At 41.8% G+C, this 24,745-nt stretch overlaps 1 protein-coding gene across 2 annotated transcripts in view; it reads right to left on the reverse strand.

Annotated features, from left to right (window-relative positions):
- Window positions 1-8,965: 8,965 nt before the first annotated feature.
- Window positions 8,966-24,745, reverse strand: part of SLC22A1 (solute carrier family 22 (organic cation transporter), member 1) — a 35,316-nt gene continuing 19,536 nt past the window's right edge. Inside the window, exons 8-11 of one of the 2 annotated variants that reach the window (XM_011934993.1) lie at window positions 23,497-23,605; window positions 12,825-12,937; window positions 11,663-11,762; window positions 8,966-9,168 (exon numbers count right to left, since the gene is read on the reverse strand). In XM_011934993.1, the coding sequence (XP_011790383.1) occupies window positions 9,102-9,168; window positions 11,663-11,762; window positions 12,825-12,937; window positions 23,497-23,605 (389 nt within the window). In that variant the 3' untranslated portion in view covers window positions 8,966-9,101. The remainder of the gene's footprint in view (window positions 9,169-11,662; window positions 11,763-12,824; window positions 12,938-23,496; window positions 23,606-24,745) is intronic. The other variant, XM_011934994.1, reaches the window with a different exon arrangement.

Below are 24,745 nucleotides of genomic sequence, written 5' to 3' on the forward strand. Positions count from 1 at the left end.
CATACATATATGTATATATATAAAATACATTTATATATAATAAATTTATGATTTATAAAATACGTTTATACATAATAAATTTATGATTTATAAAATGTTTATTCGTAATTTATGATTTATAAAATATGTTTACACATAATAAATGTATTACACAAATAAATACATAAATGTATTTATGTGTTTTATGTAATAAATACATATGTATTTATGTGTTTTATGCATTAAATGTATTTACATATTTTATGTAATAAATGTATTTATGTATTTTAGGTAATAAATACATAAATAAATACATTATAAATGCATTTATAAAATACATTTATAAATACATTAAAAATATATTTATAAAAATAAAATGTAATACATATTTTGTTCTATATATACAGAAATAGAACAAAATGAATATGTAAGATGAGGCAAACAGGATTTGGTTCAGCAAGAAAAATATGTTTTGCACACAGAGTCTACAGCTTTGACATTTACAAAAACAAAAAAGAGGAAGGCACAAGAGGATGTGCAAGAGGATGACCAAGCACGGGGGAGTCTGGGAACCCACAGAACAGCGCCTTACCTGCTCTCTGTCTCTGTGGTGGGCCAAGCGCCATAAGCACCCAAGACACACAGGAATCCAAGCTGATCCGCCCATCCTGCTGGGCTGCAGGCAGGAGGGTCTGGGCCAGGCGGTGCAGAAGGCCTGGGTGGCTAGCCAGGGGACAGCCCACTGCCCTAACCATTCCCAAGGAGAGTCAGACCACTAAGGGGGGTGTGACAAACGGGATGAGGCAGGAGAACCAACTAACAATGCCATCATTGACATTCCCATGAAGGGGACCACACTCTAGGAACAGAAAGAAGAAATGGTTCAGTCAATGATGGCACTCAATACGTTGCTACGCAGTTGCTCAAACCAGTCAGATCCCTGTGTGCTGAAGTGGAAAGAAATTAACTTGAAAAAGCAAGCTGCAGACCAATACAGGTGGCACAACCCCATGAATTCTAAGGCTACAAAAGTTAATTGTGCAAGGAACATGACCTTGTAATTGTATGACTTCGTTCTCACCTCAGGCCCTTACTCTAGCAGGCAGTGGAAAACGTAATCTTCTCAATTCAAAGTAAGCTCAGTGACATCAGGGTTTTTCTCCCCTCCATAAATTCATGTAAATTTCATGAATTGCAGGTTGTTGCCCTCCCCTGGTGTCCCCAGAGCAGGGCACATAGGTCCCGGGAGGCTTGCTTCATGCCATGGCTCTTCAGGTGGTGTCCCTCCTTGGGCAGCCTGTGCCCACACCAGCCTTTCCAGGGTGTCTTTCTTCCCACGTGGTCCCAGCTATACAGTCCGTGTCCTAGCTGTGGGTGGAACCTTCATCCCAGCTGTATTCATTCATTCTCACACTGCTAATAAAGACACATCCGAGACTGGGTAATTACAAAGGAAAGAGGTTTAATAGGCTCACAGTTCCACATGGCTGCAGAGTCCTCATGATCATGGCAAAAGAGCAAGGAGGAGCAAGGCACATCTTACATGGTGGCAGGCAAGAGAGAACTTGTGCAGGGGAATTCCTCTTTATAAAACCATCAGATCTTGTGAGACTTATTCACTATCACGAGAATAGCACAGGAAAGACCCGCCCCCATGATTCAATTACCTCCAGTTGGATTCCTCCCATGACACGTGGAAATTATGGGAGCTACAATTCAAGATGAGATTTGGGTGGGGACACAGCCAAACCCTATCACCAGCCATGACAAGCCCTAAGTCATATCATGCTGCTTCCCCTACCCCCACGACACAAGGAATCTCTGAGCTGCCTCAGGTCCACCTGCTCAGGGACCCCAGGTGGGCAGGGTCATGGCCACCTACAGCAACCAGGCAGGTCCCTACTCAGACCCTCAAGGTCATCCACCCCTCCAACCAGAGCAGACGCACTCAGCCACCTCCCATCTCCTCTCACCTACTTCCACAGTAAAGCAACCCAACTCTAGGAAAGGCCCGAAGCCACCCACTTCTCCAGATATTCTGACCATGAGGTCCAGTTGACAGGCTGCGGGCAGTGTCCAGAAGTGCCCTTAAAGGGAGGATCTGTGTTCCTTGTGGGACCCCATCTCCTGCATGTAATGGGGAGCCCAGCAGCCAGCGTGGACCTCGGGGAGGAAGCGCTGTCCACAGAATGAGATGGCAGGCACCTGGGCCTGTCTCTGCCACATCCCACACAAGCGCTGCACTCTGTCCTTCAAGCTTCTTGAACATGAGAAAGAAATTTTATCTTGTTTAAGCCCCTGATATTTTGGAGATTTTGGCTATTCACAGGCGAATTTCACTCAGACTAACACACCCCTCAGGAGCCAGCTTTCCCGACCCCGACAACTCTACCTCCTCCATCAACAGGGAGACCCATGCTGGTGTCCTGAGGCTCTGCCGTAGCTGGCCTGCCGCCCCATGCAGGGGGTCTGCAGCCTTTGTCTTCTGGTTCCCCTTCGGCCACTCAGCTGGCAATGGTCGCCAGAATAGGGGTTGAAAGGAAGAGTGTGGGGGAAACACACATTCTTGGTGCTTCAGAAGGTCATCCTGCCTGATATTTTTGTACATGGCTTGTAAGAAAGGTAAGAAGCCAGGTGTGCTCATTTCTGCTTACCAATATCGTTTCACAAAACCCCTGACTGGGAGGCCATGCAGCTCCCTGGAAAGGTGCTTTGAAGATAAAGCAAGATGGAGCACATGGAGCCCGAGAGGCCCCCATGCTTCTTGCCTGAGTCACGTCTTTCCTCGAAAGCTGAATGACTTGGCCACATGCAATGGCTTATGCCTGTAATCCCAGAGCTTTGGGAGGCCAAGACAGGCAGATCACTAGAGTCCAGGAGTTGAGACCAACTTCGGCAACAGGGCAAGAGACCCCCATCTCTACTAAAAATACAAAAAATTAGCCTAGCATGGTGGCGCATGCCTGTAGTCCCAGATACTAGGGGGGCTGAAGTGGGGGAATCACTTAAGGCAGGGAGGCAGAGGCTGCAGTGGGCCCTGACCATGCCACTGCACTCCAGGTTGCAGGGCAGAATGAGAGTCTGTCTCAAAATTAAAAAAAAAAAAAAAAAAAAAAGAGTATTGAATGCCTCAAGCCTTGCTTTTTCCCACACGGAAGATAACATCTGACAGGGTTAGTGATTGTGCCACCGTACTCTATAACCAGATGTGCTCCTGCTCCCACACCTTGATGTGATTGATTCTGCTTTCATGTAACTTACAAACAAGCTCGATGTGATTTTGCACTGAACCTCCATGACCCGCATATAAATTCTGAGCCAAAATGGTGTTCTGGAGCAGTCTGACAGGAACTCTCTGAAAGACTTCTCCTGGGCTGTAGTCCTCAGTAAGACCTCTGAAAAAAGCGAACTTTAAAAGCTTGATGTTTTTCCCTTAGTCAGCAAGCTCCATCTGTAGAGGAAGGGTGGAAACTCACCGCCTGTCAACGCTGACTCCCTGGGGTAGGGGAGACGGGGCGGTGGCCGACCTTCAGTTTTCTTCCATGGAATTCTTCTAAGTGGTGGGATTTAAAGTGAATTTTACTTTTTTTTTTTTCCTGTTTCTTGGTATTTTAAAATTTTTAAACGAAATCACAAGTGAGGCATCAGGTAAACTGCAATTTAGCAATAATCGAGGCAAACTCACTGTAGCCCTAGTTGCAGATAGGTGCTTGGTTATTGCAGTTCTAAAGACAATGTGCTTCTCACACCATCAAGGAGCAGCCACCCTGAGAACTTCCTGCTGAGACCAGCCAGGAAATGCTCTTCAGTCTTGTATCCAAAAGAGTGATTCTCAACTACTCTGGCTTCCAACCGGGTCACCCTGAATGCTGCAGGCTTAGCCAATGAAGCTCCTGAAGTTCCTGACAATGGGGGAGACTGTTTTGGGATGTCCACCGCTTTGCCACTGATAGGAATGATTCCAGAGGAACCTGATCCTCAATCTGGGACTGTTTGTGGGAGTTTGGTTTGCCAGGAACTTGAGTGACATTGACCCCATGACACCTCAGTCAGGGGTGTAGCCAAGTAGACAAATGGACTCCCGCACTATACCTGAACCTTCCAGAAACGGAGCCTGCAATCGGGGACCACGCAAGCTATGCTCTGGGGGGTGTTTTTTGCTCTTGTCCTGAGGAATAACAGTGGTGTTTTAACAAATATTTGAAATAGTCTGGGGACGGTGGTGCACGCCTGTAATCCCAGCACTTTGCTAGGCTGAGGCGGGTGGATCACCTGAGGTCAGGAGTTATAGACCAACCTGGCCAACATGGTGAAACCCCATCTCTACTAAAAAATACAGAAATGAGCTGGACATGGTGGCACACCTGTAATCCCAGCTACTCAGGAGGCTGAGGCAGGAGAATTGCCTGAACCAGGGAGGCAGAGGTTGCAGTGAACAGAGATCACATCATTGCACTCCAGCCTGGGTGACAAGAGTGAAACTCCGTCTCAAAAAAAGGAAAAAAAGAAAAAGAAAAAGAAAACTGAAATAAAGACTGCACACAAAGGAAAAATAAAAAGAATGATTCTCTACAAAAAGAATGAATTTTTTTTTTTTCTTTTTGGTTTTGGGAGGTTTTTCTTCGTAATACATAAGGATGCTATTGCCCAGATGTCAGTTGGAAATGCAGTATCCTGCTTTAAAACTTGGATTTTGGAGCGAGATGACCGGTTCTTCCACTTACTACCTGGTGATGTTGGGCAAACCACTTAGCCTCCTAATGCCTCAGTTTCCTTTTCTTTACAATTAGATAATATTACCCAGTATAATAGAGGTGTTATGAGAATTTAACAAGATAATATAGAAAAGTGCTTAGGACAGTACCTAGTACATAGCAAGCTCTGAATACATCTGAGCTATTGTTATTTTTAGAGTCACAAATTTGCCATTCCTCGAAACTCCCAGACAACCAGAATCTCGTGTTTATTTTAACCGAATGATGAGATTGGTCAGAGAAAGCAGCACGTACTCTACGAGAGGTTTGAAATTAATCCAATACCCTCATAAACCAGACCATGTGTGGATATAGCTGTGTATGTAGCTGTGTATGTGAATGTCGAGATGTGTATGTAGTTTCCATGTATATATCCTTTTTACAAATGGCATAAAAAGATGAAATGCTCTACTCAGACAGGAACCCTGAAGAGGATAAATGCCACCGTCCAGCTGAACAGCAGAATCAGCAAGTGAGCACAGGATGCCAAGAGTGTCACCGCTCTGGGATGGGATCTTCGAACTCTGCCCAGGGCACACTTAGGTTTCCCTCTGTCCTGCTCAGCAGCATGGGGCCAGGGACAAATGCTCAATTAGTAATGCCAGGAAGCTCATCCCAAAGAGGACGCAGCCTCTAAAGCCAGCTCCCTCCAACCTCCCTCCTTCCTGCTTAATTTGCAAACTGATACTTGCTCCTCCTGTTATCTGACCCAGAAGATGGAAATTCAAGGTCCCATTGTGTGCTAGTCAGCACAAGTCATTTGGCATCTCTGAACTTAGCTTCCTCAACTTCCCAATGTGGCGATGACTGAGTCTTTATCAACGTGTCTCATAAATGACCTTTTATAAGGGATCTCTTAAATTAAGTCAAATAGATCTCTAATTTGCCTGCTCTGTTGATGTCTCAAAACATCAGACATTCACCTGCCACCTGCTGGGCAGAGGTGCAGGTGGGATGGACAATAGGACATGTTGCCCTTAGCAACCAGGTACAGGGAGTAAGCGCCAAGGGACAGTCAATCTGTCCTCAGCTGGAGATTGTTAAATCCACCATAAGCTGCTGATATGAGACCACATGGCTAGGAGGCCACCTGATGCCGCAGCAGACCCCACACTGACTCTGGGGCTCTGCCAGGAGAAGCCTGCAGTTCCTGCAATCCTCACAACCACTGGGAGCGGGGTGCCATAAGGAGGCAGAGTCTCAGACAGAGTCTCAGATGGTCAAGGACCCTGCTCCAGGCCATAAAATCAACAGGTAGTGGAGAAGATTCTGGAACCACATCCAGCTCATGCCAGGGTCCAGTCTCCTTCTGGGACAGAAAGCTGCCTCCCTCCTTCCGGGACAGAAAGCTGTGTCCTCCGCAACAAGGCAGAAAGTGACAGCCTCCTCCCATCGCCATCACTCCTGCTCTGTCAGACACCTGTACCTGGACCGCTAGACCCCCAGCTACCACCTCATCCTGATCTTTCCTGGTCTGCAGCCCCCACACCCATCACTTGCTGACCAAGGTAAAATTTTACTTATTTCATTACAAGATCCACATGAAGACATGTTGGGGCGGGATTGAGGAAGTGACTGCAGGGATCTGCAGATTCCCTCCATCTACGCATAGGGTCAGGCGTGTTGCTCCGATGTTCACAGCACCACCTGAGTGCCCCCCACTGCTATGAGAATTCTTGCATGATTCGTTGCTGTGACTATCTTAGGGCTCTCTTCCCAGCCTAGGAGGACTGGGGCATCCCCTGGCTCATGGTACACGCTTGCTGAACGGCAGGGAACTCCACAACACTGCCCCTGTAGGAAGGGCCCGGGCATTTCACAGCAAGGCCCTGACCAGGGACTTTGTGTGTTTCCTGATGCCCAAGTCACAGCTACCAGCCTTTCTAAGCATCTGAACACCATCTGGCCCCCAACCCACTTATTTCTGCCTTCACACTGCCAGATGCCTTTCACCACACTCCCCGCCCCCGACTTTTATCAAGACAGACGCTGGCTCTGTCACAGCAACAGTGAGGAAGGCGGGAAGGGAAGGGTCCTCAATGTCCCTTCATGATGCATCAGGCAATATGAAATATACTTTGTTTCCACGGCTCCATTTTTAAACCACTCCCTGGAATTACGCTCCCTCCCTCCCTTGGGAGAGCGTGAGCAGACACACCTGCAGGGGTCCTGCCACTCTCCCACATCCACTTCCTGAATGGTCAGACAAACCTTACTGTGACCCGCACCAATGCCGCTGTGTGCTATAAGTACACACTAGCTGTGCCTTATAAGGCTGCAAGAACAGCACACGTGCTCATTTTTTCACACATGTCCACGAGCCATAGGGAAGTTTAGCCAGGGAGTGTCACTGTTTTTCATGGTGACTTTTATTTTGTTTAAGGCCTTCCACAAAAGTTTTGCCAAGAGGATACTTGGAAAGATTAGAGAGGACATTTTTAATACACATTTGAAAAACATCATTCAAAGCCTACAATTTACAAATTTGTGACCAGTAAATGGTGTGATCATTATCATCAGAAAGTATAAGATACAGGGCAAGGGCTTTGCTTCCAACACTGGAATGAAGAGCTAGGTTCACTCCACCATTGAGAATTTTTTTTTTTTTTTTTTGCCAAGGACAAAGATTTGAGTTTCCAGGTAGCAATGTCTATTCTCAAAGAACAACCAAAGTGCTGCTTGGCACCCACTTCCATGATCTTAAGTCCTTGTGGCTATCACTGACCTCAGCTAGATCAGGCCAGAAGTGTCTATAATACAGCCACGTGTATTTCACCGTGCCTCCAATTCCGATTAGAAGCTTTTTCCTGATGTACTCTGAAGACTGGCTATTGTTATCTTTGTGATTTGTCTGACAGATAAAAAAATTTTTAAATAAAGTTTGTTGTGTTCTCCAGGAACAAAATCATGGCATAGGGTTCAGGAAGCACATAACTCATTGTGAAGTGAACTCTCTTTGGTATATTTACCATGATATCTCATGGCTGGCACAGGCATTGACCTTCTAGAATCACCAAGGAGAACCAAAACCAAGAGTGAGATGGAATAAAATATTTCCTGGAACAAGGGGACAGAGACGTCTTCCCTGAAATGGCCATTGTGCGCCTGGTGTTTGAATGAGGAGCATGTTTTATTCTATCATGTGTATGTAAAGGTCACGAGGACATGGTTTGCTGGCAGAGTTTCCGTACTAAAAACCAATACAGTTGCCCCTCAGTATCCGTGGGGATTTGTTCCAGGACCCCCATGGACACCAACATCTGAGAATGTTCAAGTCCTGGATATAAAATGATGTCATTTTTGCACATAACCTACATACATTCTCCCTTATACTTTAAATCATCTCTAGATTAACTATAATGCCTAATATAATATAAATGCTATGTAAGTAGTTGCTATACCATATTATTTAGGGAATAATGACAAAAAAATAAGTCTGTATACATTCAGTGCAGATGCAAATATCTTTTCTGCACAAATATTTTCTTTTCTTTTTCTTTTCTTTTTTTCCTTTTCTTTCTTTTTTCTTTTTCTTTCTTTCTTTTTTTTTCTTGAAAGAGTCTCATTCTGTTGCCCAGGCTGGTGTGCAATGGCATAATCATGGCTCACTGCAGCTTTGAATTTCTGGGCTCAAGTGAGCCTCCCACCTCTTCCTCCCTAATAGCTGGGACTACAGGTGTGGGCCACCATATCCAGCTAACTTTTTTCTCTCTTTTGTAGACACAGGCTCTCACTGTTGCCCACACTGGTTGAAAACTTCTGGGCTCAAGCAACCCTCCTGCCTCAGCCTCCCAAAGTGTTGGAATCACAGGCGTGAGCCACCAACCCCAGCTACCCAAATATTTTCAGTCTGCAGTGGGTTGAATCCACAGATGTGGAACCCACGGATATGGAAGGCTGATCGTACTCTCCAAGCAATCTACATGTTGAAAGGCTTTCACCAATATAGATACCTACAAACGCAAAGGCATTTTCTTTCAGAGAGTGAATCAAACCAATTTTCTTTCTAGAAAATTCTTTCTAGAATACTTATTCTAGGAACCCAGTTACACAGGCTTCTTTTATAACAATATTTAAATTCTACTGATCTTCAAAAGTCTTTAGATAATTAAGTGCCTGATACCAATAGCACCAACAGCTTTCCCTAGAACGAATGCATAGGTGGAAGATAGCCAAGGCTTTGGAGAGCTTAAAAGAAAGAAAACAAAATAAAACAAAGCCCACGCAAACCATTCTTTAGGATTGATATTAATTTGGGGGTAGGCAAGTATGAGGAAGAATACAGAGAAGTGAAGGCGTCTAGGAATTTCTGCAGAAGATAACTCCATCTTCATCCCTTCAACACTCCATCCCCGTAAAGCATCTCTCTCAGGTGCCCAAGGGTTCTGATGTCTGGACCTCAAGGTAAATCGTGTTTTCTTTGGGCTTTGCTTTTCTGTAACAACAAAGTTAAGAGTTGAAGTTAAAATAAATAAATAAGCAATCAGTTTGTTGATGATGAAACTGTTGCAAAGTTGTACAAAGAAATGCATAAGTGTCAAGACAAAGAGAAATTAAGAATGACAAACAACAAAGAAGAAAAGGGCTTAGCAAACTATAGCCTGTGGCCCCAGTTGAGCTTATAGCCTGTTTTTGTACAACCTGTGAACTACAAATGGTTTTTACATTTTAAATAGTTGGAAAAAATGAAAATATTTCAAAACACTTAAAAAATGACATGGAATTCAAATTTCAACATCCATAAACAGCATTTTACTGGAATCCAGACACAACCATTCCTTCATGCATTGTCTATAGCTGCTTCTCCCATGCAGGGGCAAAACTGGGTAGTGGCAAGAGAGACCACAGGACCCCAAAGTCTGAAATATTTACTATCTGGCCCTTTCCAGAAAGAGTCAGACAACCCCTGAAGTAGAAGGTTGATCATGTTGCTGGCTAACTCATTTTGAATCCAGTAACTTTTGGGATACATGTCATTATCTCCTTCATCTGTGGAATGGGTCTGATAACCATAGTCGCTGCCTCCCAATGTTTTGGGAGGATTTGGTGAAATGCACATTTCAGGGAGGCTGACACACACACAGTCAGCACCCCATGAAGCTTAGCTAGAGTTGCAGTCACTTCCATTCCTGACATTCTCCCCTTGCAAGTGGGGAAGAAGGAGTAATCAACATGATCACTCTGGCCATAGACTGTGGCTACTGTTTATGGAATTGGTATAGTGGAGAAGACAGACAATGAAATAAACAATTATTATAATGTGTGAAGAGTATTGTCAAGAACTGAGGATGCTCAGGGGGTTCAGGGCTCTGGGCAGCAGCACCCGCCTCCCCTGGCAGGGTGGGATGATTAGGATGAGGGAGTGAAGGGATTAAACAGAACATCTTAAAAGACTACCAGGCCGGGTGTGGTGGCTCACACCTGTAATCCCAGCACTTTGGGAGGCCGAGTTGGGTGGATCACCTGAGGTCAAGAGTCCAAGACCAGCCTGACCAACATGGAGAAAACCCATCTCTACTAAAAATAATAAATTAGCCAGGCGCAGTGGCACACGCCTGTAATGCCAGCTACTCAGGAGGCTGAGGCAGGAGAATCACGTGAACTTGGGAGGCAGAGGTTGTGGTGAGTCAAGATCATGCCATCGCACTCCAGCCAGGGCAACAAGAGGGAGACTCCAAGTCAAAAAAAAAGACAACCAAGTGGCTGTAAACAAACTAGAATGAAACATCTTTAAATCAGATAACACAACATTTGGGATCAAAAAGAAGGAAATCATCAGCAACTAGAAAATGTATTTACGGTTAAAATAGTGTTTTGCCCTTATCAGTACTGAGAAATCCAGAATTTTTCCAAGTGAGGTGTACAGAGTGCCTATCTGCATGGGCATCACTGGCAGAGATTATTAAAACAGATTCCTGAGTTGCATCATTCACATTCTAAATCAAAAATCAAGAAGGCCAAGGAATTTAGCATTTTAGCATGTTCCCTTTGTGCTTCTTCTGCACACTTAGTTTTGAGGATCACTGGGGAAACAGCACAATTTGCAAGAAGAATGGAGAAAATCTGAGCTCTACTGAACACCTACTATGTGCCAGGCAATGGATTAGTCACTGTCACCTACTTAATCTGATTGGATCTTTAAAGAAACTCTGTAAATTAAGTTTATTGTAACTATTTTTCAGGCATGGAAATTAAATGAAAAAGAAAGCTCCATAGGGTTCGATGACATTCCCAAAGTCACATGGCCTACTGAGTCAGGTGACCTAGGTTCAAACCTAAGTCTGTAGGACTACATAGACTTTTCTCTCTCTATTCACGAGGACACACGCATCCTTGCTGTGGAATCCATAGAACTGAGCCTGTAAAGGATCCTGAGACAGATCATCTCATCAAGCACTGTTCCTTCATTTCTTTTTTACTGCTCTAAGACTAGAATATGAAACTCCAGCAAATCTTGCTCTCTGTCAAAAGAATTTTGTGAAGAAAGTTACTAAAGAATCTGAGACAGTGGCTCAGAGGACAGAAGATTGAATTAAAAATGTTCTCCACTCAGAGTCATTAACTCTTGGGTTGAGCTAGGGATCATGTAACTCTTGGGGTGATCTAGAGATCTTGTAACTCTTGGGATGAGCTAGCGATCTTGGTGCACCACAGCCAACATCACAGACAAATCAATCTCTGCTATGCAGTCGAGAACAGATAACTGTCAACTCATGCTCTTCATTATTTTCTTACATAAAGTCAGTGGCTATCATGGTTTTTTTTCCCTCACAGCAGTTCTGGGAGTAATAAAAAGACACACAAATATCTGTAAAGCTCTCCTAAACTTTTAAGATAGAGGAAATGAGGAATGTGGAGTGATATTAGGCCCCTTTTGGACGGCGGGTCAGACTCATGGGCCTCAGAGTCCTGGGCACCATGGGCTTCACCTCCCAAGGTTCTCGGCGTCCTTCATGGTCTCTGGCAAAGCGACCCCCTTGGTCTCCGGCAGAAGTAGCGTCACTCCCGCGGCAAGCAGGCCCAACACCCCTTCAAAGGAAACAGATTGCAAATGGAGCCGTTAGAGCACAGCCAATGTCGTTTACAGAAATCATCACAGCCAGCCAAAGAGAGGAAGAGACAACACAGATGGACAGAGACTATTTTCTTAAAAGAAAATAAGTTAGGAACATTTATAAAAGAAAATTAAAACAGTAGGATAACTGGGGAAATGTCAGAGTAAGTAAAAGAAACATTGCCTTCATTTTACTTCGATAGAAGTATAAAGTTCCATAGTAACTGATGTTTAAGTATTTGGGGATCTGTTGATTGGGGTACATATACACATAGAATTAGCTATAGAGCACAGTCTACATGTGGGCAGGGTGGACCCCTCCCATCACTCTTTTCTCCCTCTTTTTCCCCTCGCCTTCTACTTCCCTTTCTCCCTCCTTCTTCCTTTCTCCCTTTCCCTATCTCTTCCTCCACCCCTCTTTTTGTATTCAACTGTGCCCAGGCATGGCAGGTCTGTGCAAACAACCAGGAATTGTTGCCTTCTATCAAGTGGGTAAGCAGGGTCTTGGAAGTTCCCTGGCCTAGGTTTGGAGAGGTAAGTAGGAATCCCCTCTCGCTTCTCTCATCCAACTGTATCAGGAAGAAAGCTGATACAGAACTTTAATTCCCACTCATCTCCTTGTGAGTGTTCTCAATTGTTAAGATCTAGATTCAGAAGACAGGTGATAATTCAGCATCTTCAAGACTCTAGCAATTACATGTTAAATGTGTAAGAATTGGTGATCACATTTATCAGGAGACTATGTCAAAAAGTCTCTCAGATTCTGTCCTATAGTATGAATGACTGGAGTCCAGAGCCAGAGGATGGAAATCCCTGAACCATATCCTAGGAATGGTTTTTTATCTTTCCCATGAAGCAAGACAGAATAAGCCAGGAGACATCCCAAGAGCATCACCATCCTTGCCTTTTGTAAACTCACTGGGAGATATCATTCTCTTCACTCAACAAATATGACTGAGTACTTACACTCAGTTCCACCCATGCTGAGCCCACTGCCAAGCTGGAAAAGAAGAAATACATGCTTCACAAAATCTTACCAAATAAAATGAGAGGCAAGGCTTGCCAAACCTCCATCAGCCTGAAGACTATGAAGGGGGTGATTATCCCACCTATGTCACACAGGGAGGAGCACACCATCACTCCGAGGTTCCTGATAAAATACAAAGGACAAAAAATATGGTAATTCTGTGATTCGCTTTTCCAAATGTTAACCTGATGCTAAAACAAACACAATGCCAATACCTGCAGCTAGCTGTGGATGTCCAGTGCTCAGCACCTCAGAAGAAAACTGCAGGGGTCAGGAGGAACCATGAGGACCAGCCCAGAGGGTATTGAGAGGAGGTAATAGGCTAGAGTGAAAGTGTGTATGAGCCACCCATTGCCCATGCAATGGCAGAGAGCCTACCTCTTTTTAACTATACATTCAAATATTTAGCTCTTAGGTGTGTAATTCCTGAAGAATTGCTACAAGCCTTACAAAGATAAAAAGAACACATGCTCCCTGCTCTAAACTTCAATTTTACCGCACTGCTGTCCTAGGTCCATGACCTATCATCACCTGTGAGAAAAGCACAATATCTGGGAGTGGCTGAGTCTAGTGGGATTTGGGCCCTTCCCAGCCCTAAGACCCTAGGAGTGGGGTCAAGCCAGGAGTGAAATCCTGACTGATCTGCACCAGGGACTGACTCACCAATCCATCACCTCAATAGCCAACAAGTGACCCTTAGAGGAGGCACATGGGGAAAAAAGGAGACCTAATCAGAATGAGGGATCTGCCATTGGCGTTCACTGGTTAAGGGTCAGTGAATGTGGTTCCTTATGCATGTGATCCAGAGATTTGTTGCCCAGGGCAACAGGCCTTAGGTAGATCTTCCCAAGAAAAACATGGATTCCAGCTTCTAGCACTAGCACCACGGGGGATCTGCAGTGTTGATGAGGGTAATCTGGTGCTGAGTTTGTAGTTGTTGAGAAAGAAAAGACTAATCATTGAAATTCCAACTTCAAGCTCCTTTCCTGTGGCTGCAAGCTTTGGTCTGTACTAGCATGAGCATTTTCTTGGGAGAATGAGATTTAAACTGTGACTAGTTGCTTTTTCCACTTGAAGAGTTGCTGGGGATGCTTTCACTTTTAAACTATTTTCCCCGCCCCCCTTATATTTAAAGTGAGCTTCTTGTACATAGCAGGTGATTGAGTTTCACGTTTTTGTCCAATCTGACAATCTCTGCCTTTTAACTGGAGTATCTAGACCATTTATATTTCTTGTGATTACTAGTATGATCGAGTTTAAATCTATCATCTTGCTATTTGTTTTCTTTTTGTTCTGTTTGTCCTTTGTAACCCTTTCTTTTTCTGCCTTCTTACAAGTTATTTTAAATGATTTCAGTTTATTTTCTGTGTTGGCTTAATAGCTATAATTATTTTGTTTTCTAATTTTTGATTTAGGTTTATAGTAAACCTAACTCTGTCATCACAGTACCTTCAAGTAATATTGTAACATTCATAGATTATATGTGAAACTTACAATAGTATACTTGTATTTCTTCCCTCCCAGACTTTGCACAACACATTGTGATTATTGTTTTGATTGGCAAACTACAGTCCACAGGCCAAAGACAGCATTTTTAGATTTGAGTTAGAAATGGTTTTTACGTGATTAAAAGGTTGTTTTAAAAAACAAAGAATAATATGCAATAGAGACTATATGTGATCTACAAAGCCTAAAACGTTAGCTATCCAGCTCTGTACAGGAAAAGTTTGCCAATCCCTGCTTTAAAAAGTTCATTGTCTTTTAAAGAAAATAACCAGAAAAAAAAAATGTCCATTTACCTATGTAGTTATCATTTTCAGTGCTCTTCATTTTTTTGTGTAGATGTAGATTTCCATCTGATACTGTTTTCATTTTCTCTGAAAGACCTTCAAGACTAGTATTTCCTGTAGTATAGGTCTGCTGGTGATTAATTCTTTCAGACTTTGTAAGTACGAAAAAGTCTTTATTTTCCATTTGTTTTTGAAAGTATTTTTGCTGGGTCAAGAATTTTAGATTGGCAGTTTCCTTTTTTTTCTTTCAGTACTTTAAAGATGTTTTTCTACCATCTTCTTGTTTGTATCATTTTCAATGAGAAATTTTCTGTCATTCTTATCTTTGTTCCTATTTGTGATATCTTTTTTCTCTTATTGCTTTTTTAAGGTTTTTTTCTTTTTGTTTTGTTTTTGTTTTTGTTTTTGTTTTGAGATAGGGCCTTGCTCTGTTGCCCAGGATGGAGTGCAGTGGCGTGATCTCAGCTCATTGCAACCTCCACCTCCCGGGCTCAAGCAAGCCTCCTACTTCAGCCTCCATGGTAGCTGAGACTACATGCACGCACCACCATACCCAGCTAATTTTTGTAGATTTTGTAGAAAGGTTTCACCATGTTGCCCAGACTGGCCTTTTAAAGATTTTTATGTTGTGCCTTTCTTGATGTTTTTTGTGGTTAGTATTTATTGAGATTCTTAGATCTATGTATTTGAAGTTTTCATCAAATTTGAAGAAATTTAAGCATTATTTCTCTCTATTAACCCCTCCTACTCACTTCTACAGACTCCAATTACATGCACTGAATTGTCTCACAGCTCACTGATTCTCTCTGTCTTTCCTTTTTGAATTTCAATTGCTATCTTCAAGTTCACTAATCTTTCCTTTGATAATGTTTAATCTGCTGTTAACTCATGGTGTATTTTTCATCTCAGACATTGTGTTTTTATCTCTAGAAGTTTAATTTGGGACTTACATTTTTTTTTCCTTATCTCTACTTAACATGCTCACTCTTTACTCTAGATTCTTAAACATAGAGAATACAGGTATCATAACTCTTCTAATGTTCATGTCCACCAATTCTATCATCTGTGCCATTCTAGGTCAGTTTGAATGTATTTATTTTTCTCCTCAAGATAGGTTCTCTTTTTCTACTTCTTTGTATGCCTGGTAACTTTTTATTGGATGTCAGGAATCGTAAATTCCACTTTGTTCCATGCTCAATTTTGTATTCCTAGAAACAGTCTTGAGCTTTGTTTTGAAAACATGATTAAAATAGGAATCATAAATCAGGAAAAGTTCTATCCTTTAGGGTATTATTTTTAAGCTTCTTCTATTGCAATTATTTGCATAATTTCTTACTCCCTACAATGACTAATTACAAAATTCATATATTTACATTTCTTTCCCAAGCCCTCCCTCCATGACCTATATCCTAAATGATATAAATGCTTATATCATCTCTTAGAAATTTTTAAAACAAATGTAGAGGTGGAAATTTTATTGAATGCCTTTCAGTATCAGTAGAAATAATAATATAATTTTTCTCTTTTGACTTATAAACTTGATTTATACTGTGAGGTTTTCTAATACTGAGCCATCTTTGCACTCCTGGAGTAATTCATCTAAGACACAGAATAGCAATTATCTTAATGTTCTCCACTGGTTGATAATATATTGTTTAGGATTTCTAGATCAATATTCACAAATATATGTCTGTAGTTTCCTCATTTCCTTTATCTTTGTTGTTCTTTGGTACCAATATTATGCTAATTTTTTTTTAAGCTTGGAAATTTTCCTTCTTTTTCTAGGCTTTAGAGCAATTTAAATATTATTGGAATTTTCTATTAAGTATTTTTTAAAATCCCCCTTTAAAACTATTGTGGATTCCTTCTTTATCACTATTTAGGGCCCTCCTTATCTTATTTAGTACCTTTTCCCATAAATTCAACTTTGATTAGATTATGGAACTTGCTATATATTTCCCTAGTATGCTTTTGTGCACTCCTTCTTTTTTAGCTTTTCTGAAGAAAAGTTATACTTCATATATGCAGGCATATTGTTGGATTTTCTTTGTAATCAAGCTAGGGAGTCATCTTTTTTTCCCAATAAAGGAGTTAAGCCTCCTTTCATTTATTTAAATGTCAGAAATGTTTGGTCTTAATTCTATCATGTCAATTCTGTCATATCAATGCTGTCATCTATTCATATTCTATCATCTATTCACACCAGGGCTTTTTATTGCTTCTGGTGTCTTTTATTTTTGGTATGTGTTGGTTATGTGTATTTTTCCTGATAATTTGGAAGGGCTGTATTTTTAGTCAAATGATTACCTGTATAACCTTATATAATTAATACTCTATTTCTTTAGACAATATTGACTAACTTCCTATTATGAACAATCATAAAATTAGTATTTTTCTACTTCCTCCTCAAACCATCCCTCCATGACCTGATTTAGTTGATTATATCATTACTTTTAGTGTTTTCCTTTATATCTTAAAATATACCTAGGAAGTTACTTATCAGTTTCTACAAATATATTTCTGCTGAACAAATTATACTTGTCAGTTTTTAATGATACACTTTTCCAACAAAAAAAAAAGGTGTATTGAAGAAATCAGTATATTACACCATCTCCAACATTCTCTCTCTTTTCTTTTTTCAGTCTTCATTAGTTATAACTTTTCTTTATTTTCAGATTTGTGATATTATATTCTGTTTTGTAGCCAAAACCACACTCGTTTTAATATCAATTTCAATGATCACTACCAATAATTCTGACACATTACTCCATTCGTCACTGTATTACTGAATTTTTTTTCTAACAGTTTTTTTGGGAAAGGATCATAGGAACCATATTATATGAGATATTTTTAAATGATTGGCTATTGCTTTTCTATAGAAATGAGAGCTTGTTTGGATAAAATTCACTGGATTCGGGCATGGTGGCTCACACCTGTTATCCCAGCACTTTGGGAGTCCGAGGCAGGCGATCATTTAAGGTCAGGAGTTTGAGACCAACTTGACCAACCCCATCTCTCCTAAAAATACCAAAATTATCTGGGCATGGTGGTGGACACCTGTAATCACAGCTACTTAGGAGGCTGAGTCAGAAGAATCGCTTGAACTAGGGAGGCAGAGGTTGCAGTGAGCCGAGATCATGCCACTGCACTCCAGGCAACAGAGACTCTGTCTCAAAAAACTAATAATAAAAATAATTGGATTACACTTTATTTTCTTGAGGTCATTGCAGGCATTGACTGTCTTCATGATATGATAACAATTTGTTCTCCTTATATAGGTGACAAACTTTCAGTCTGACTACTTGGTGACTCTTTCTCTATCTTTAAAGTACAGTAACCAAATAAAAATATGTCCTAATATTGTTCACTGGGTTATATTTTTCCTGTTACATGTGTCCCTTTAATTTATAGATTCAAGCATTCTTTCATTTTCAGATGTATTTCTGAAGTATATTTATTGTGTATGTGTGTTGGCAGGGGGTGTATATATATCTTTTTTTTTTTACCAAAAGGGTTACAGACTGTATACATACATACATACATACATACATACATAAAACCTTTGAAACTCTACTTATGTCTTATTTCTTTGGTTTTTTGTTTTGTTTTGTTTTGTTTGTTTGTTTGTTTCTTCTTTTTTGAGACAGAGTCTCCCTGCCTGGGCTGGAGTGCAGTGGCATGATCTTGGCTCACTGCAACCTCTGCCTCCTGGGTTCAAGTGATTCTCCTGCCTCAGCCTCCTGAGTAGCTGGGACTACAGGCATGCATTATCATGCCCAGCTGATTTTTGTAATTTTAGTAGAGGCGGGATTTCACCATGTTGGCCAGGCTGATCTCGAACTCCTGGCTTCAGGTGATCCACCTGCCTCGGCCTTCCAAAGTGATGGGATTATAGGCATGAGCCACTGTGCCCAGATTAAACTCTGCTTATTTCTTATTTCCATTTTACTTTGCAACTCTTAGTCCTGTCTTGCCTTTCCCTCACATTGATTTTCATTTCTCAAATGCAAGAATTTCTCCACTTCTTAATTTTTCTGTTTTGTTTCTTTCCTAAGACAGCTTCAGTGTCTTCTATTGTCTTGCCAGATATTCTCTCTAGAACTATACCTCTGCTTTAAACTCTTATTTTTATGGAGATGACTGCTTTATTAATACTTTACATTTTGGTCGTATAGGTGGTTAGAACGTTGATCTATGTTGTTACAGTATTTTTCTGGTAAGTATTCTTCATTTGCCTTTTGCTTTTTCTGCTCCTTTTGCCCTTTATATGATGATATGTTTGTGTAGTTCCTGAATGAGTTACTTTTTGGTTTATTACTCGTCTTTTCATACTGTGATTTCTTCCTCTATCAGCCATTTCTAGAAGTGTTTGTGGGGAAGCAGCCAGGCCATGTTCTGGGCTAGTAGAAATTCTTTCTTTGATCAGGGTTGTATGTGATTAGATGCTTTTAGCTCACTTATTCCTGATCTACAGCAGCTGACGATGTGGAACTAGTCTCCTCCACCCGCCTCTCAGTAACTGCTATCTGAAAGTTCCTGCACATCTTCTTTTACAGCCTTGCCTTCCCTGCTTCACCTTCAACCGTACAATGACCAGGGAAGGGAGCTTCCACTTCCAGCCCATGCACACATCATTCTGTTCCTCCAAACAAGGGACCATGGGTCACACCCTTCAAGGCACGCTGTCTACTCTGGAAAGCTGCTGGCCTTGCCTATGATTTGCTGTCACAGGGGTCCTTTCCTGGAATCTTCTCGGACCCCCTTAGACCTCACACACTAGGCAGCCCTTCCTCTTATAGACTGTCTTTTCATGTTATCCTGGTTTCAAACGCATTTGCATTTTCCCTCATTATTCTAATAGCTTTTGTGTGATTTTCAAGAGATGCAAGAAAAGACTCCGTTATTTTTTACTATTTTTAAAAAATTATTGTTAAAAAGGAAAAAAAAATGGCAAGCACATGGAAGCTAGAAGAAGTAGGGAACTAGGCACCTTATTTGTAATTCAGATGTTTGTGGTACTTCGTTCATTGAGTCATTCTACAGCATGTAGTGAGTGTGGCCATAGAAGAGTTCTGTGAGGTAGACAGAAGTATGACCTGACACGGGGTTTCTGTTTTCAAGGAACTCATAAGAAGGTGAGGAGATAAAAATGGAAAGATCATTTTCAAAGCAAGGCAGTGAGTATTAATGCCGAATGAATGTTCTTACAATATGTGCTGCACAAAGTGAGGGGCAGAAGAGCAGTCCATCTCTGAAACCGCCTGGAACAGAGGCAGGGCCAAAATGCGTTACATAGAGACTGTCTAAACATGGAGTGCTTATAAAGTAATAAAGTCACGGAAATTATCCCTTCTCTGCAAATTAAATTTGATGCAATTGATTAGAAATATCGGAACTTGAATGACTGCCTTACCTTGTGTGTGCACGTGTGTGTACGTAAGAAGTTGAGAGTTTTTTCTGAACATCTAGCTTCCCTCCCTAGTGAATAAGAATGATTCTCCCACCGGCTCTCTGAGCAGTGGTCAAGGGTTCCTCAGGGATGGATTACTTGGCCTTTCTCCCTAGAGAACTATGCACTCAGTACCTTTCACAGTTTACATTTCGAGTCAGTCCCCTTGGCCCGGTGGCCATGACAATGGAATTGTTTGGCCTGGCTGTTTTAGACTCTGGGCCCAGAATTGCCAAATATAGAAGGTTTTCTCTTTAATTTGCCTTCATCTCCTGTACTCAGTCCAAGTAACTTTTTACCAATGAGAGTCTCAGACATGGCCTCTTAATAAAGGATTAGTCAGGTCAGAGTGAATCGAGGCCATCCTGGTGTCTTCTGGCTTTACTGAAGGGCTCAGAGCACTGTGCGTGTCTCAAATGAGACTGGGGAGCTGGGATGTTTCCTCCAGACTATTGGTGTGATGACATAAGGAGAAGAAACAATGTATGCAGAGGAAAAAGAGTTTAAGGTAACATATGGAATTTCTAACAAACTAGAATTTCTTAGAACTTTAAGTAAAGTGGTTACTTTTACAATTAAAGTAATCTTCATTTAAAACTAAGTCTTCCAAGGTACAGAAGGCAGTAAGTACAGGCAAAGACACTCAACATCATTAGTAATTAGGAAAAATAAAGTCACAATAATACCATTACCTACCAAAACGACTTTTAGAAAGCTGACAACACCAGGCCAGGTGCAGCGGCTCACACCTGTAATCCCAGAACTTTGGGAGGCCGGGGCGGGCAGATTATCTGAGATCTGGAGTTCAAGACCAGCCTGGCCAACATGGTGAAACCCCCCCGCTACTAAAAGTACAAAAAATTAGCCAGGCGCAGTGGTGCATGCCTATAGTCCCAGCTACTCAAAAGGCTGAGTCAAGAGAATCGCTTGAATCTGGGAGGCAAAGGTTGCAGCGAGCGGAGATCATGCCACTGCACTCCAGCCTAGGCAACAAGAGTGAAACTCCATCTGAAAAAAAAAAAAAGGCTGACAGCACGAAACGCTGATGAGAATGTGGAACCACAGGATTCCTCAAACACGACTGGTGGGAACACAAGATGGCACAGTCACTTCAGAAAACGGTCTGACAGTTTCTCATAGCGTTAAACACGCACTTACCATATGACCTAACATCCCACCCCTGAGTTTTTAACCCAACGTAAATGAAAACATGCATCCACTCAAAGGCCTGCATCCAAGTGTCTATAGCATCTGCATCAGAATCACTCTGAAGGAAGCAGACCAAATGTCCCTCAAGTGGTGAATAGCTAAACAGTGTATGAAATGTGGCACACTGACATTCACACGCTGGAGGACTATGCAGCAGCAACAAGCAAAACACTGATACATCCAACAAATGGGTGAGTTTCATCATGTTAAGTGAAGGAAGCCAAACACAAAAGGTGACATGCCCTATTATTTCATTTACAGCTCACTCTGGAAAAGCTAAAACTGCATGGTCTGGAGATAAGAAGAAAAGGGGATTGACTGCAAAAAGACATGAAGAACCTTTTGGGGGTGATGGAAATACTCTCTATTTTAATCGTGGCAGTGGCTAAATGACTACATATACATGTACGAGACAGTGTGTGTGTGTGTGTGTGTGTCGTCAAACTAATCTAACTGCATGTTAGAAGCAGTGAATTTTACTCTATGTCAATTATACCTCAATAAACTTGATTTAAAAAAAGTAAGTTCTTCAGCAGCAAAAGAAAAGGCAACAAAAGTAAAAAGAGATAAATTAGACTACATCAAAATCAAAAACTTCTGTGCATCAAAGGTCACAATCAACAGAATGAAAAGGTAACCTATGGAATGGGCTAAAATATTTACAGATTATATACCTGATAAAGGGTCAATCTCCAGATTGTATAAACCATTGCTACAACTCAACAACAACAAAACCAGTTCAAAAATGGGGAAAGGACTTGAGTAGACATTTCTCCAAAGAAAATACACAAATAGCCAACAAGCACATGAAAAGATGATCAACATAATTAATCATCAGAGAAATCAAAACCACAATGAGATAACACTTCAAACCCACTAGGATGGCTACTATCAAAAAGACAAACAGAAATTAGCAAGTGTTGGCAAGGATGTAGAGGAACTGGAACCCTTGTGAACTGCTGGTGGGAATGTAAAATGGTGCAGCCATTATGGAAAAAAATATGGCAGTTCCTTCAAAAAACTAATAATAGAAATTACATTATGATCCAGTAATTCTACTTCTGGATATTCCACCCCAAAGAACTGAAAGATGTCTTGAAGAGATACTTGTACATTCATGTCCATAGCAGTATTATTCACAGTAGCCAAGCAGTGGAGCATCCCAAGTGTCCATTGAGAGATGAATGGATAAAAAAAATGTGGTACACATGTACAATGGAATATTACTCAGCCTTTAAAAAGAAGAAATTTTGGCACATGCTACAACATCCATGAACCTTGAGGCCGTTACACTAAGTGATCTAAGCCAATCGTACAAAGACAAATACTATATGATTCCACTTATATGAGGTACTTAAAGTAACCAAACTCATAGAAACAGAAAGTAGACAGGTGGTTGTCAGGAGCTGGAGGGTGGAGAATACGGGGAGCTAGTTTTTAATGAGTACAGAGTTTCTGTTTTGCAAGATGAAGAGTTCTGGAGCTTGGTTGTGTGAAGGTACTTAACATTACTGAACTGTACACTTAAAAGTGGTTAAGATGGTAAATTTCATATTATGTATATTTTACCACAATTTTGAAAAGTTCCTCAGTTTACACAACAGTAATGTGCTGTAATGGAAAAACCACAGGGTTCCAGGTCAGGAAGATGTGGTCCTTGCCCCAGCCCTGCTTCTTTCTAGCTGTCTGACCCCTGCAAGGCTTCTTTCCCTTTCTAAATCACAGCTTCCTCATATGTAAAATGGGGATAATCATACCCAAGAACAAATTTAAGCGCTAAATGGAATCACAAGTATGGAAATACTCATGTGTCACTATACAAATGTCAGCTGTTTAAGAAAATGATGCCCAGAAGTGTCAATGAAATGACTGATGTTTACACAATAAATTAGTGCCAAGGACAGGGCTACAACACAGCTTTCCCAAGTCCCTGTCCAGTGCTCACTTCTCTACACCAGCCGCCTTTTGTTCTTGTACTTGTATGTACAGAACAACTTTGACACCATCTGTCAGCTCACAGGGTCCCGTTTCACATTTTTTGATGTAATTATAGGTTGACCCTCTCTTGATGCTTAACTCCATCTCTCTGAATGTGATTTCTTAACAATGCCACTCAATGTCCAAACTGAGCAGTGCAGGGCCTCTTGAGGAAGCACCTTGTTGGAGATGTTGGTTCCCACTGAGCTGGTGGGTTCACAGCCATGTCACTGGCTACCCCTGTTCCATGCACTCACCTGACAAATGTGGGGTACAGCTCAGCATTCACCAGGCAGATCATTTGGAATGCAATGGTGATTCCCATTCGGCCAACACACATGAGTATGATGTTTAACCAGTGCAGCTCTGGAAAGGAAGCACAAAGAGGGTGTGGGCGGTGGATGGGGCTTCGTTCCCTGAGTTACTGAGAGAGGCCACGGCGGGTCGTGCTTGGACTGTTAGAGCTGGTGGGGCCTGGAAGGTTGTCTTATCTAACTTTTTCATTTTGAGATAAGTAAACTGAGTCTCAAGAGATTTGGGGATTTGATGATGACATATTCAAGAAGACTCCATTGTGCAGGGAAAAGAATGGGCTTTTTGAATCTCAGCCTGGTTTCCTGGGCTGTAAAATGGGAATAATGACATCCAGCTTATAGATCGTCATGAGGCTTAGAGCTGATGTGTGTCAAATGTCCTCTATGACCACAGAATTTTAAAGTTGGCTTTTTATTTATTACATGACAGTATCCATTGCCAGTTCAGTGCCTGAAACACAAAAAGTACTCAATAAACATAATCCCCCTAGTAGTAGTTCTCAAACTAACAAAACAAATTTCTAATCCTCAATCTAATATTTGTTTCCAATACAGTTTTAACTGAAACACCTTTCGTAAAAGTCTCAGGCTGAGAATTAGGGAAGCGAGCCCTTGTTTCACGCTGGCAGGCTGCTATGGGGTTCTTGACCATCTGAAGGCCCAGAAAGCCCTCTCCCTATTGAGAATGATCAAAGATTTTGGCTTCACTGGAAAGAAGCTCAGATCCTTAATAACCACCATCATCTTCTCTGCATGGGTTACCCCCAGCACTGAAATGCAAGTGACCCTGTGACACACCAGCTCACTATAAAGGCCTCTGGGGTCACAGACACGATGTCAGCTTGATCCTTGTGCCCAGTTACTGGCTATTTATGGAAGTCTTGTTTCATTTCACTTAGCCAGTGTGAGGGTCCAAACGAGAGTGCCCCTCACCCGTCTCATGGGTGCAACACAGTCTCTCTGCCTCCTGCAGCTCTCAGCCCTGATAGAGAAGCCAAGCTGAGCCTTCTGTTAAGGACCACACCTCATCTAGCTTCTAAAAGATAAAAGGCAAGGAGTTCACTCCAATGCCTCAAGGGAGGTCCACGTTCATAGGTCGTTAGCCTGGCGATGCTTGACCAGAGGTGAACAGCATCCCTGACCTCAGAGAACTGACCATGTCTCCACTCTGCACCACCAGGATCACTCGCTA

Source organism: Colobus angolensis, unplaced genomic scaffold, assembly GCF_000951035.1.
Source record: "Colobus angolensis palliatus isolate OR3802 unplaced genomic scaffold, Cang.pa_1.0 Scaffold14, whole genome shotgun sequence".
Classification (NCBI taxonomy): Eukaryota; Metazoa; Chordata; class Mammalia; order Primates; family Cercopithecidae; genus Colobus; species Colobus angolensis.